This window comes from Patiria miniata, unplaced genomic scaffold, assembly GCF_015706575.1.
Source record: "Patiria miniata isolate m_02_andy unplaced genomic scaffold, ASM1570657v1 HiC_scaffold_5, whole genome shotgun sequence".
Lineage (NCBI taxonomy): Eukaryota > Metazoa > Echinodermata > Asteroidea > Valvatida > Asterinidae > Patiria > Patiria miniata.
Genome location: NW_024037072.1, coordinates 40,919,028 through 40,932,561, shown reverse-complemented (window position 1 = coordinate 40,932,561; position 13,534 = coordinate 40,919,028). Strand labels below are relative to the sequence as shown.

General features: G+C 42.1%; 1 protein-coding gene across 6 annotated transcripts in view; it reads right to left on the bottom strand.

Annotated features, from left to right (window-relative positions):
- LOC119740232 (F-box only protein 11-like) overlaps nucleotides 1–13,534 on the bottom strand; it is a 47,340-nt gene that overhangs the window by 7,551 nt on the left and 26,255 nt on the right. For 5 of the 6 annotated variants that reach the window (XR_005272659.1, XM_038215466.1, XM_038215467.1 and 2 more), the window contains exons 5-14: nucleotides 9,736–9,865; nucleotides 8,868–9,078; nucleotides 7,979–8,085; nucleotides 6,692–6,815; nucleotides 5,306–5,412; nucleotides 4,344–4,481; nucleotides 2,674–2,891; nucleotides 1,618–1,798; nucleotides 754–876; nucleotides 442–604 (exon numbers count right to left, since the gene is read on the bottom strand). Coding sequence is in view for 5 of the 6 variants with exons in the window: in XM_038215466.1 (XP_038071394.1) it covers nucleotides 442–604; nucleotides 754–876; nucleotides 1,618–1,798; nucleotides 2,674–2,891; nucleotides 4,344–4,481; nucleotides 5,306–5,412; nucleotides 6,692–6,815; nucleotides 7,979–8,085; nucleotides 8,868–9,078; nucleotides 9,736–9,865 (1,502 nt within the window). In the remaining variant the exon portion in view is untranslated. The remainder of the gene's footprint in view (nucleotides 1–441; nucleotides 605–753; nucleotides 877–1,617; nucleotides 1,799–2,673; nucleotides 2,892–4,343; nucleotides 4,482–5,305; nucleotides 5,413–6,691; nucleotides 6,816–7,978; nucleotides 8,086–8,867; nucleotides 9,079–9,735; nucleotides 9,866–13,534) is intronic. The other variant, XM_038215468.1, reaches the window with a different exon arrangement.

The following is a 13,534-nucleotide window of genomic DNA, read 5'->3' as shown; positions in this document are numbered from 1 at the left end:
AAAGAATTGTGCAGGGATTTGAAGTGTTATCCATACTCTACAGAAGATTACCTCAAAGGAATTTCAATTTCCCCGGAACATGTCGGGGACAAATGCAGAGCTTCTTCCAGACAAAGTGAATGCTTCTACCCGCAACTTGTCCGGAATTCGTCCCGGATATTAATTAAGATGGGCCCTTAACCCTTCCAAATCCTTCAGAAATCACTGTGAGATTTTGGAGATGTTACAGGAATGAGGAAGGCAAAATCAAGCCACTGATAATATGCAGGATATGATTACCCCTTCAATGGTACCACCCAACAGTACAGGCACTAATTGATTTTTTTTTGAAGCTGCGTAACAAAATTGTAGGTATATTTATTGTAAGATTTTGAAACCAGTACAGAAACGGTGCTACAAATCTTTTTTCCCCCCTCCCAACTATGTGTCTGTCAACTTTACCTCCGTTGTAGACCAGGATTCCGCCGTTCTGCCCGCCCCAGATCTTGTTGCGTCTGATGATAGGGTCACTGCCTGTCCTGATCTGCACCCCAGAGTACATGTGATTGAAGATGTCATTGTCCTCCAACGTGCCGTGGCCATTGTCATAGAAGTACACTCCCACCTAATACAAACAAATTATGATAAGCGTTAACTAAAATCCTGAACAAAGAAGGATAACCAACAAATCTGAAAGTAAAGTGGATTGCGATCCAACTTATCCAACTTAATGCAAATGCATTGTAGTAAAGTGTCTTGCTGACACTGACTGACCTGTTTGCCGCTGTGTATTCTATTCCTCCTGAGCTCTGGACAGCTACCTGTTGTCACCCAGACTCCGGCCAGCGTGTTGCTGTATACTTCATTCTCTATGATCAGCCCTTTACCCTTTTCATGCTACACACACAAGAAGATCATTACGAATGCAGTAAGTCAATGGGTGGTTCAATTTCCCATGTCTGCCTCAAAACTACAGAACCTTGAAGGCAATGGGCACCATTTGCAGTTGTTGTGATGTCACAAAAGGGACCGATTTAAGGGCTATTAACCCTAACTCCCTAGCATGATTTACTAGGAACCATACCCATCCCGGCAAATTCCAACACCATATGGGAAACTGCACACACATATTTCTGACTTTGTTTCTGGAGGTGTGCCAACCCAATGTAAAAGACTGTCAGTTTAGGGGTACTGTACCCATCCTGACTGATTCCAACAAAACATGCTGTTGGGGTTTGATGGGTTGAGTTCTGTTAGGGTTAATTTATAGCACACATAGTTCTACTGAGCTGTTCAATGTTTTGTGTCCACAGTGCTGGAAAATTGCGGGGAAAAAACGCTGTTAATTTTCAATCATCACAGTGCAGCTCAAGTAATCTGTCATGAATAGAACCCATTGGTCACAGGGAGTGCCCGAGTTCAGGCTCTGTCATGGAAAACTACTTACACAAATACATATATACATGTACCTATTGTATCCAAGCATAAGCACGAAGTCAACAGCTGGCTTACAGCTGTTAACGGATGTGGTCTTTGAGACAACCATTTGTTCTCAACTAACTAGATGTACTTCAAACGAGTAATACAAAAAACTACAATGATTCACCATTTTTGGGGGTTGAGATTGGTTTTACTCACCACATAAATACCGCCGTGTTGGCCGTCGTGAATGCGGTTGCCCCTGATGATGGGATTACTGTTGGTTCGGATTTGGATGCCGGCCAGCGCGTTACTGTGGATGTCGTTGTTCTCTATCAAACCCCGCCCCTCCCCAAATATGTACACCCCACCCTGATGCCCATTGAAAATCTCGTTGCCCCTGAAAAGAGAAAATAGCAAACAGAGATGGCATTGTATTATTGTTTCGGTTGTCAATGTAGTTCACAATCACAGTAATTCCTTGTGCAGCGATGCCAGTGGATTTTTGCTCCATGGCCAGAAAAAACTTGGCACGATCACAATAAACAATATATTCTCACGTCGCAGTACCACAAATGTTACAGATGTCAATAACAAATGTACAATACATACATACATACGTGTAACGCGCTAGCATGGTGATCATCACGGAGCAGTGCATGCACACTGATCTGAGACTCGTACACCAGTACACTTAGCTTGTAAACTATCGTTCGCCGTACAATGTGATTGCGGTGAAACTTTGCAGAAAACCTACACTTGATTGAGTGCACTCGGAACGAGTCTAGCACGCTGACAACATGTAGCATGTAACCAATTTTTGTATTGGTTCATGAACAACTATCAAACAACATGCTACAATTTTTCCTACGGACTAAATGACAACACGTAACATCTTTTTCTCCGTGTGCGCAACAAGATCTAGTTTCCAGCCTGTAAGTGTGAAGGGATGGAATGCTGGAGTATTTTTCTCCAAATCATGAAAAAGACGGAATTCCAGCTACAGCCGGAGAAGTGGATATGCCAATACCCTCCACATATTGTGTAGTTGAGGAAGCCAGCCCCAATCAGCAAAGACTTCAATTGAAGAGATGTGGAAGATCCTTATTGCTTATTAACTTGACTTTCCTCAGGGTGCGTAGCTGCTCACCCCAGCATTAATGTTCATGCAGTAAATATGAGGCATTCTCTTGAAATTTCTCACAGTGCTTGTGACTGGTTTGACTCAGCTATTTGCGGTCACCTAATTGGGGTCTATGCGCAGGAAGTCTGTACCTGATTGTGGGATCACTGTTTGACGTCACCCAGACACCGGCGAAGGTATTTGAGTGGATTTTGTTCTCCAGGAACTCCCCCCTGCCGTTCTCGTGGACGTAGATGCCTCCCGTCTGGCCATGATGGATCTCACAGTGCACCACCGTAGGGTTGGCTCCTGCCTTGACCTCAAAGCCTGCTATCCGGTTATGATGGATGTCGCATCTGTCAAAATGACCCTGTGGCACAGACAAGAAAACATTTGGTTACAGCCAGAGATTTTCAATTTTGATGGCCAAGGTGAATGCACAAGTGACGGTGATTCAGTGAATCAGGCACATAGCGGATTAGAGGCTCACCCCTCGGAGACCAGCACAAGTTCCATAAAAACACAGTGGATCACTAATTTAAATCTGAATTTGCAACGGACCCATGCAATTTTGTTGGTTGAGTGCTAAGACATTTGAACTTCCAAGCAACAAGTCTTGGTTTCAAGTACCATCCAACTGTGTGAGGTTTTCTCTCACAAGAGCATGTCGTCTTCAGTGACTACAAGAGGACGTTTCCAGCTAACTGCAGCAGTATGGCATCACCAGGAAACTCATTTACCTGATAGAAGATCTCTATTAAGCCCGGTTCATACTCTGCGCGAAAGCGAAAGCAAACGCGAATTTGTGACGTCGTGGCAAGTATTTGCGCTGCGAATTCGTAAAAGTTGAACATATTTCAACTCGGGCGAATTTCGCAGCGAATGTTTCATGACATCAAATTCGCTTGGCATTCGCATTCGCATGAACCGGGCTTTAGTATGGCCAAATTTTGCAATAGAGTAAAGAATGATCTCACAGACTTGATTCTCTACTACTAATGACGTGTGACAAAGTTGCCTGTTAACTCCAGCTTATTTAACATCTATCTTGAGAATGTACTCAGCAAGGCGTTTGTTGAATGTGATACCTTAGGCATAAATGTAGATGGTTACACGGGTACACCCCAGTGTTGTATTACTCGTACTCGAGTACATTCTTTTGGTACTCATACTCATACTTATGAACATGGACTCCTACTCGTAAGAAAAAAATTACTCCTACTCGTACTCATGATAAAGTACTCATACTTGTACTCCTACTCTTGCACATGTTCTCCTGTAAGAATTAAAAAAATAATTGAAGAGCTACATGCAGGAAAAGAGCCAGTTTTCTATTGTTTGGGAGGCTTCTGCATCTGATTAATGCCTACTTTGGCAGCAAAAAGCCCTTGAAAGCACGTGACACATTGAAATTTGCTCCTACTTGTGGAAAGTATGAGTACTTTCCACAAGTAGGAGCAAATTTCAATGTACTCGAGTACGAATACAAGTACAATTTTTGGTACTTGTACTCATGGAAAAAATTGCCTTGAACTCGTACTCATGGCAAGTACTCGTACTCGTGGAAATGTTCTCCACTACAACACTGGTGCACGCATGTCACACATTTCTGGACACATGAAACATGAATCACGGCTGTGACTGGTCAAAATACGATGGAGCAGGGTTCAATGAATCGGCCTACTGCTCTGAACTATGACTTGTGTATATAAGGTACATCAATGAATTTCAATCTTGCTTATCACAGACTTGAAATGCTTATCAGGGTCCTCGGCTACTTCAGTGACTTTTTTATTGGTCCCTAACACACTAATCAACTCACCATGCCATTGTCAAAAGTGAAGACGCCCACGTCCCTACCGTGGTGAATATGACACCGTCTGATGAGGGGATTGGCATGGTTCTTGACCCAGATACCGGCTAGGGCGTTGCCGCTGATTTCACAGTCCATAAAGTGACCCTGGGAAAAAAATATGTATCAGTGTTAGCTCCAATCTGCAGGGTTTGAACTTGTCTAAGGCAAGCAAGTATAGTGTAAACGGGCAAACAAAATAAGAAGCCATATTTGAGGTGGTGCCACACTCGCAAAAATGCTGCATGGATTCTTAAAGACGAGGTGTGCACACATTTTGGTAACACTTTTGGTGGAAGGAGCCCAGAGTGCATGTGTACTACCTGAGTGCGACTCAAATGAGCCTGGTGCCACCGCAGTGCCACCTCAGAAAATGGCTGTCGTCGAATTAGTCTATACAGTGTGAGAATATGTGATGCGATCAAGCTAAATGAGTCGTTTGTCAACCCTGTTCAATATATATTTTTTTTTACAGATTTGAAAACAGCACAATCTCAGCATTACTGCTGTGAAAACCGAAAGCCGCATGCTGGTACCATCTTTAGTTTAATAATTATGGAAGTCAGAACACCAAGAAATGTGAAGAAGTGATGTGAAGAAGTGGCCCTTTTTTTAGCCTGGATCTCCAAATGAAAGTTCCTGACAAACGACTCATTTAGCTTGATCACATCACATATTTGAGCCATGAGTAATAATGAACAATTGTAGACAAAAACTCACAAGTAAAAGCAATTTGTTACTCATAGTTCACACCATTACTTAGACCTTTACCAACATAATGACTTTCAACATATCAGCTACATTATCTACACGTAAAATTTGAGATCTCTCTCAAACAATGTTCCTTAATTTATCAAATCACAGAGGCCCTTATGTGTTTTGAAAGCAATGTCTTCATGATTTGAATGGAATATTTTTCCAAAGCTTCTTACCTGGGCGTGGTCATTGATGAACAGTCCTACGTTCTCACAGTCACTGATGACACAATTCTTGACGGTGGGCGCTGCGTTCTTGCCACTGACACTAACGGCTGCACCCACTGGTAAATGAACAGCAAAGACACACAAGGGTCAACACACTGTTGGAAGTTCTAATTCTGGGTACAGGACTAAAATGCTCTATGGTAGTGTTGATTGCAAGAAATCCCCAACAGTACAAATGGATTCTTTAAACTTTCATCCGGATCCAAACTAAGATCAATTGAGAAATGTTTGGGGGAGAATTTTGATCCGACATATCAGCCTAAGAAAAAAGAAAACAATCAGAGGAATGCAAAAGGATGCCAAGATGACAAAAAGATATCACACAATGAACACCCTAAATTTTAATGGATTGCTTGACAATATATATTCATAAAAGCTTAAAAGAAATTTCTATTAAAGTTCGATACAAGTTCAGACACAAACGCCAAGACTTTCGTGCCCAGTTTTGGACACCAGGGACGGGTAAGTTATGTGCAATTTTGTTTATTACCCTCCTATTTATCTAACACTTCGTGCACTGCCACACTCCTTTGCTTCTTCCCCCAGCATCATCCCTCCCTTTTTATCCCCTTTGATCCTCACCCACAACCACACTCCTTTGTTCCTTCTCCTGCCCCATTCCCTCTCTTCGTTCTCTTTGATCTTCCCCTACTGCCACAGCTCTTGGTCCTTCCCCTGTTTAATCCCCGCTATTGTGTTTCTCCTTCCACCCTTGCACGCCTGTGTGTTCCTTGTATGTTTGTTTCTTGCTTAGGACCGAAACATTAGGCCAGCTATTTGAGGTGTTTTTTTTGGGGGGGGGTGGCTTTTAAGGGTAGGTGAGTAAGACCGATGTTTTCCGTTCAAATTCTTGATAATTACTGACACGCAAATTAAAAAACCTTTATATCTTGCATACTCATCATTGTTTCAGAGACACATGTTGTATTTTGTCTATTTCTATACACCATTAAATGGTATCAGACACTGTTTGCAAAAAAAGTGTTTTTGCCGATTCAAGGAATGTATCTTCATTTTGCTTGACGCAAAGCATAGGTTCACGTTGAAAGTGCAATGGTTTGGTCCTAACAATCGCGAGGAAATGAATGAGGACATTCCTCTATTTTTGAAAATGACAGTATTCTAGGCGCATTGATTTCACAGGATGCATGTTCCTATTATTTACTTACAATAAGTAGGATGTTTCATGATATTTTGACAGTTTCATTTTTGAATGTTTGCAAATGGCGTCCATTACTTTTAAAGGGTGTGCATGAGATGACAAATGTGCTAAAAGGTTTGGGGTAGTGTGGGGAGGGAGGGGGGGGGGGGCTTGATAAATAAAAACACTTGTACCCCTTGCTCTACCTTGTGAGCGACTGCGGATGTTGCAGCTATCGATGATGGGGGAGCAGCAGGAGCCCACCTCCACGCAGGAGTGCTTGTGGTGGGGTGTGTTGGACTGGTGGTCAGGGTTAAACTGCATCAAAAAAACAGAGAAAAGAACCAATGATAATCATATGCGTATGAAAGACACTCCTATCAGTGTGTACATTTGTTCAGTTTTAGGGTACCACGCTACTACCTCCTGCAAGCAATGCCTGTTGAACCACGGATTCTCCAACACAAGGAAAAACGACTTCCCCAAATTTCTGGTTAGAGGCGCGATATAGCAGTTGCGCGTCATGCGTTTGCGTGCGCGAAACCCGGCGCGTGAATGCAGTCTTTCGGTGGTCAAATTTCTGTCAGGACACCAGCTGTCGGCAATCATGGTGCGCGCATTGTTCTACATGTTCTATGCGTTGTTCTATGTACGCAGACGTGGCATATCAGGCATGTAGACAAACCGTTCCGTACATTTTGTACACAAGCTCAGAAGAGTCGTTTATCCTTGTGTAGAGGATCCGTGGTTGAAGATATGTTTATAAATTTAAAAACAATTTTTTATGCATATTTGCCCTGAACAAGGCTAAAAAGCTACTCAAGGTACAGGGCTACAAGAGAAATAAAAGGAAGAGTAGGTACTCAGGAAAACTGAAGGGAGGAACAAACTGACCAATCCTCTTGAAACAGGACAGATCATAGGTTGGAGGGAAACAAGCACTAGGCAAGGAATTCCAAAGAGATGCAGCATGTGGGAAAATATGCTATTGGAATATCCTTTTGTTCTAAATCGAGGTACTACGACAGTTTCAGGCAGAAAGTGGAGTTTCTCTCTCAGACTCTCTGATACGATTTTCTGCCAATTAAGGCTCCTTCTATTTCACAGAGACCTAAAGCATGAAGCACAGCAAAGTGCTTATTAACTTCAAGGGCAGAATTTGTTTCCAATAGTGACACTGCAATATATATCTCCATGCATGTGCAAGTTTTAGCACGTCTTCTGCTAAAGTTTGCTACATTTGTCTGCCATGAAATTGTCCCCATTTACAAGTCATACACCCATATCTCACGACATAATGTCCATCTTCAATTCTGCACTTAGCAACAACTTGAAGACGTACTTGATATAATAAGCCCACAAAACTGTGAAAAGAAATTCAAGCTTCACTATTAAACGTTGATATAAATCACAGAAAAAAAGAGGGAAGAGGTTTAAAAAAAAAATGCGTGGAGCGTCCAGAAATTGCTCGTTATGCTTACCCTAATGCTGATATGTCCTAAGTAGGCATCCTCACAGCCCTCAAAGAAAACAAATGTGGACTCCTTGAAGTTTTCTACGATGACGCTGTCCGGAATATGTCCAGGCGCTGCAAAAGTGAAGGACAGTAAATGGTATTTTGCATTCGACATAAAGCTTTCTAAGAAACACTGAAAATATTTTTGTTAAACCTGTAAATTTTACTTCAGATGGAAAGTGGTCAATTCGAGGCAAACTGTAACGGCACACTTTATTATGAATAGGTCGATCCATTAAGCTTTGCCCCATGACGCTTTGACCTATCACAGCCTTAATTATGTCCGACGTGCGTGGAAAAATGCCCGACATGTGTGTGAACGTATGTACATGTATGACAGCTGGAACACGCACTTTGGCGCTGAAGAGGCGCATGTATAGCTGCCCAAACGCCCACTGACCGGTGCGCGAACAAGAGAGGGCGCTTTTTGACCACTATCGAGAGCCCATTGGATGCGACACACGCGTGCGCACACAATACACACATATACATGTACCTATGAAGCAGACCTTTGTTTCAATTCTTTTGTTTTCCTTTGTTCCTATTGAAATCTCAAACTCCATAGCGTTTCCCTTTATTGATTTCTAAAGACTTCATTATGGGGTCTATTGTGTTTTCTACTCCTCCATAAGGAACCCTGTGCAAGCAAATACTGGTTTGCGCATGTATAGCACTAATTTGATTCTAAATGTGCACAAAGCCATAAGTGTCTTCACTGGAACGTCAAGTGTTGTCAGTAATGCATCTCCTCCCAGTGGTCTCCCCCAACTCTCCCTTTCTTACAGTTGAGGGGGTACTTGTGCACATAGCCTACTACCACTTTCCTTTGGCAGTAAGGTCAATCCCATACTTACCAGCACCAAGTATGCAGACGGGTGTGTCGATGTACAGCCACTCCCCACTGTACACCCCAGCGTGTAGTAGGATGAGTGGGTAATCGTTACCCTCCACGGATGACAGAGCCTCCTCTATCGTGTCGTAATACTGGATTTCCCTGCCTTTGTACATTTCCATGTTGTCGTAGACGCGGCGCGCGTGGCCCGGCTTGACGTGAACTGCATTGTACTGAAAAATAAAATTGATAATAAAAACTGAAAAAAATTGATAATATAGGATCATTTGCACCTGTAAATCCCAAAAGTAACCTACCAAATTATAATCAAAACTGTTACTTTGTTAAACCTTAACTCCCTATGCATTTTTGCTAGGATATAGCCACAATCCTGCAAAATCCTCCAATTGCCTACATGTAAATATAGCATACAGCCTCAATCCTGCAAAGTCCTCCATTTTGCACGAGGATTTTGAAGAATTTGGGAAGGTTAGGATTAAAGGTCGTACTGGTACCCAGAGAAATTATTCCATCTGGTTTGCTGTCGTTTAGAAGAAATCAAGAAATGCAGGTGAGTTCCAACGATCAGTCAAGAGCTAACTTTTCATTGTGGGATTATTGCGTTGATTTAAAAGCTTTGCATTTAATACTATATTTCTTTGTTTTTTCGGCACACAAAGGTTTGGTGTTTGTTGAAAATACAACTGTGAGGCTTGTGAATATGTAAGACATGCATTATTGTACTGGTCACTAAAAGTGGTCTCAAATAAGTATGTTTAATACGTGAGTTCATTCATGTTCAAAACATGAAGCTTTCATGAATTTAACAGTCAGTAAAACAAACTACAAAACCAACAAAATGAATTGTTAAAACGACCCAAGCAACTTACTAGTGTTTTGAAGCTCTCCTTCCAAATGTTAGGGGAATCGACCTTGTCTGGTTGTACAAACTTAAACCTGGTGGGTGAGGGACGCAGTACAGGCAGGGACATCTCATAGACTGACTGGTACATCTTTTTCCTGACAGAAACAAACAAAACCAGAACAAAAATTGAAATTATAATACAGATTTAAATATGGGGAATCTTACAAACTACAAGCATTACGACCTCAAATGCGGTATCAAATGAAAGGGCACATGGCAAGATCTTTCATTTGAGTGGCGTGCTAGTAAGACGGACTATTGTCAGATTTTTTGTCCAAAAATGTTTTGGGGATAAACTTTAGGTGGTCATTTTGGTATCTTGTTTCCACATGCCAAATGCAAACTTATTATTGTGAGTTTTGTTTTTATGGCCGAGAGAAAGGCTGATATTCTATGCCAATATAGTTTTTTGGTTTGATAATGAGGTTCTTTTATGTTTTAACTTTGTACCAAAAATGAGCGGAGAAACTGATTTTATTTTATTTGTAAATACTTGTTATGGGAGCATTATAACTTGCACCCTAATGAAAAACGGCGATGTTAAGAATCCTCCAGCAGTGCACAGTATGAGGACATTTTTAAATGCAAGATATTAACATTTTTACCATGTCCTTTTTTGTAACGCGGGTTACTAATAAAAAAAACAACGTATTGCCAAACCACCTGAAGTTTATTTTGATGGCCTCTTTTTTTGTGTAGTTTAGTCACTTAACTTTAACGGATCTTCTGTGAGAAAAATCCATCCCAAATGCTTTGACTTTATAAAATTACAGCATAGAGGACCCCCTTTAAACGTACACGAGTTACCATGGAATTGCCCATAAGCAGAATCATTTAACATGTATACGACAAGGGAGCTCAATACATGTGTCTTGTTTTAGTTTGTATCGCCCGTTCAGAGTTGAAAGCACCTTGCGGAAGCTAGCCCAAGGCATCAAAAGTCAGAAGCATGCTGAATCCAACAAAATCCACCAGGAATCCACCAGGACCTTTCAATTGTTTGTTGAGTTTGTTACATGTAGGGTTGGGAGTAAGTATCTCCAACTCGAAGTGTCCCAACTCTCAAAATAGTAAAAAGAATTTAACTAAACAAGATACAGATACAGACACATACATGTATGGATTTTTGTGTGGTTATAGTTTGCACATACATACGTGTACATTGTATGAATTGGAATTATGTATTGCACATATCAATTGGAATCATGAGTCATGTGAATCCATCATAAGCTGCAGCGAACTTCATCAGCAATGAGCATCATGTTAACTACAATAACAGGCATGCAGTACATGTAAGCAACAGCAGACTCGTAACTTGCAATTTTGCATGTAAAGGATCATCTACCGGTACAAACCTACTTTTTTATTATTCCACAGAGCACAACAGTACTGTATAAGGTATTTCTGACGCAAAATATGTAAGATTTGAAGAGATTTTAAACACAGCTTTCAGGAGTGGCTCGAACCAGTCATAGGGCCTGACACAGCACTACGCTTGTCCTGACAGTTCAGGGTTTGTACAAGATGGATGGCCGACCCTTGACGGGCTTGGCAGGATGCCGCCAGACTAACGGACCATCAGTCATACCGAGGAAATTATATTCAGGATAGACAGGTGCAAGTTCAGACAAAAGGGGTGATAGATAGACAAGAGGACCCTGGCGACAATCCACACTACACAGGGGAGCACGTGGACAAGACTGACCGACGATTGACAGGACAGGATGGGTGACACACAGACTGACAAACACACAGAGGACCCTGGCGACAATCCACACTACACAGGGGAGCAAGTGGACAAGAGGAGTCTGTCGACAATCCAGAGGAGTCTGGCGACAATCCACACTACACAGGGGAACAAGTGGACAAGACAGACCGACGATAGACAGGACAGAATGGGTGACACTCAGACTGACAAATATACAGAGGAGTCTGGTGACAATCCACACTACACAGGGGAGCACGTGGACAAGACTGACCGATGATAGACAGGACAGAACGGGTGACACTCAGACTGACAAATATACAGGAGAGTCTGGTGACAATCCACATTGCAGCACAGAACAAGTGGACAAGACTGACCGACGCTAGACAGGACAGAACGGGTGACACACTAGGCTGACACAAGTGCAGAAAATCTGTGGTGGTCATCACTCATGCATAATAACAGACAAAAGCCAGACTTAACAGATGAGGCACAATTTGTCATCACAAACAATAGGGTATTTTGTTTCTACAAACCCACTGGTCCGTAAGTCAAAATCTCTTATACACGTACATGTAAGTTACATGTACTTAAAAAAATGTGGAGTACTGTCTCCTTCTTTTCAAACTATTCACAAAACTTGTCCTCCATGCACTTCCACAATATTACAATCATGAAATGCAAAATGCCTGCTGTTTTTGTTTCTCACATGACAGAATACATGTTATTCACATGAGCGCTTCTATTACATTGAACCACACTGTACACGTATCTACTCCTTATCCCTAAAGCCTGGTTTCCATATCGACGTCCAGCTTACGCAGACTACGCAGACTGCACAGACAGTACGCGCAACAGTCGGCAAAGTCGTCTGCAAGATAGTTTGCGTCTGTCTGGGTTCTCGGTGATATTTCCGGATGAAATGTTTCCATGTGTGCGTTGCAGTTTGGGTCTTGCTTGCGATATTCTCTGCGTTTCTTATGTCGATATGGAAACTAGGATTAATCCCCCGGGCCCTTTTGGCTACAATGTAGGAACCATCCTCAATCCTGCAAATTCCTCCAATAGCAGTGGCAGGGTTTTTTTTGGTATTTTTTTTTTTTTTTAGTCCCACAAATTGACCTTCGCGATATGCATGTGGCCTATTTTCGAGTAGTTTAAAAGGGGTGTAAGTGGCGCCACCAATGTCAAAATAGTCCGACCCCCCGGAAAAAAAACCCAATTTTTTTTTCTGAGGCAAAACATTTTGGGCAACATATTTTGAAAAAAATTAAACCTCTAAAAAATTTGAAAAAAAAATTGTGAGCCCCCCCAAAGCCAAATCCTGGGTGCGCAACTGTACAATAGCCACCATGTATAAAACAATCCTCCAAAACCATCGTTATTTCGTGCATACATGCATCTTAAGTGGAGGGGTGACCACTGCCTCAATCTTTCAAATTCCTCCGACAATCATTGTTGTGAGGAGGGATCTAGGAGGCAGTGCAGATATCTAGTGTTATCTATTTTATGCTTGGCTAAAGCATAAACAACACAAGGTGCAGCGCAAGACCTGGACACAATGCATCCTCCAAAACCAACTCGCCTCAATCTCCAAAACCGCCTGGTGGATTGTGGAGGATTGAGGAGGGCTATGGTTAATAAATCCGTGATGCTGTGCTGGGGCGCTTCGGGCTGGTATAAGGAGTAACAGGCTGGGTACTTACAGGCGGTAACTAGGATTAACGGGTTCAGGCAGATTAGCACACCCATTTTCAAATGCTGACTAAAGCGCTGGTTGAGCAAATACAGACTACTGAACCAGGGTAGCTGGGTGAATTCATTTGAAGGGAATCAGTTGTCAAAAGGGCAAATTTTAATAAATCTGACGGATGCAAAGCAGACCGATACATACTGGATGACCCACGCAGTTTTGACGTACACGGAAACGTCACAGCACAGACACAGAAGAAAAAAAAACCATGGGACATTTTTAACACCAGACCCCAAAGATTAAGGCCAAAAAAGCCATGTGCGAGACGGCAACATTCAGCTGATAACATAGATGTACCCTAGGGGC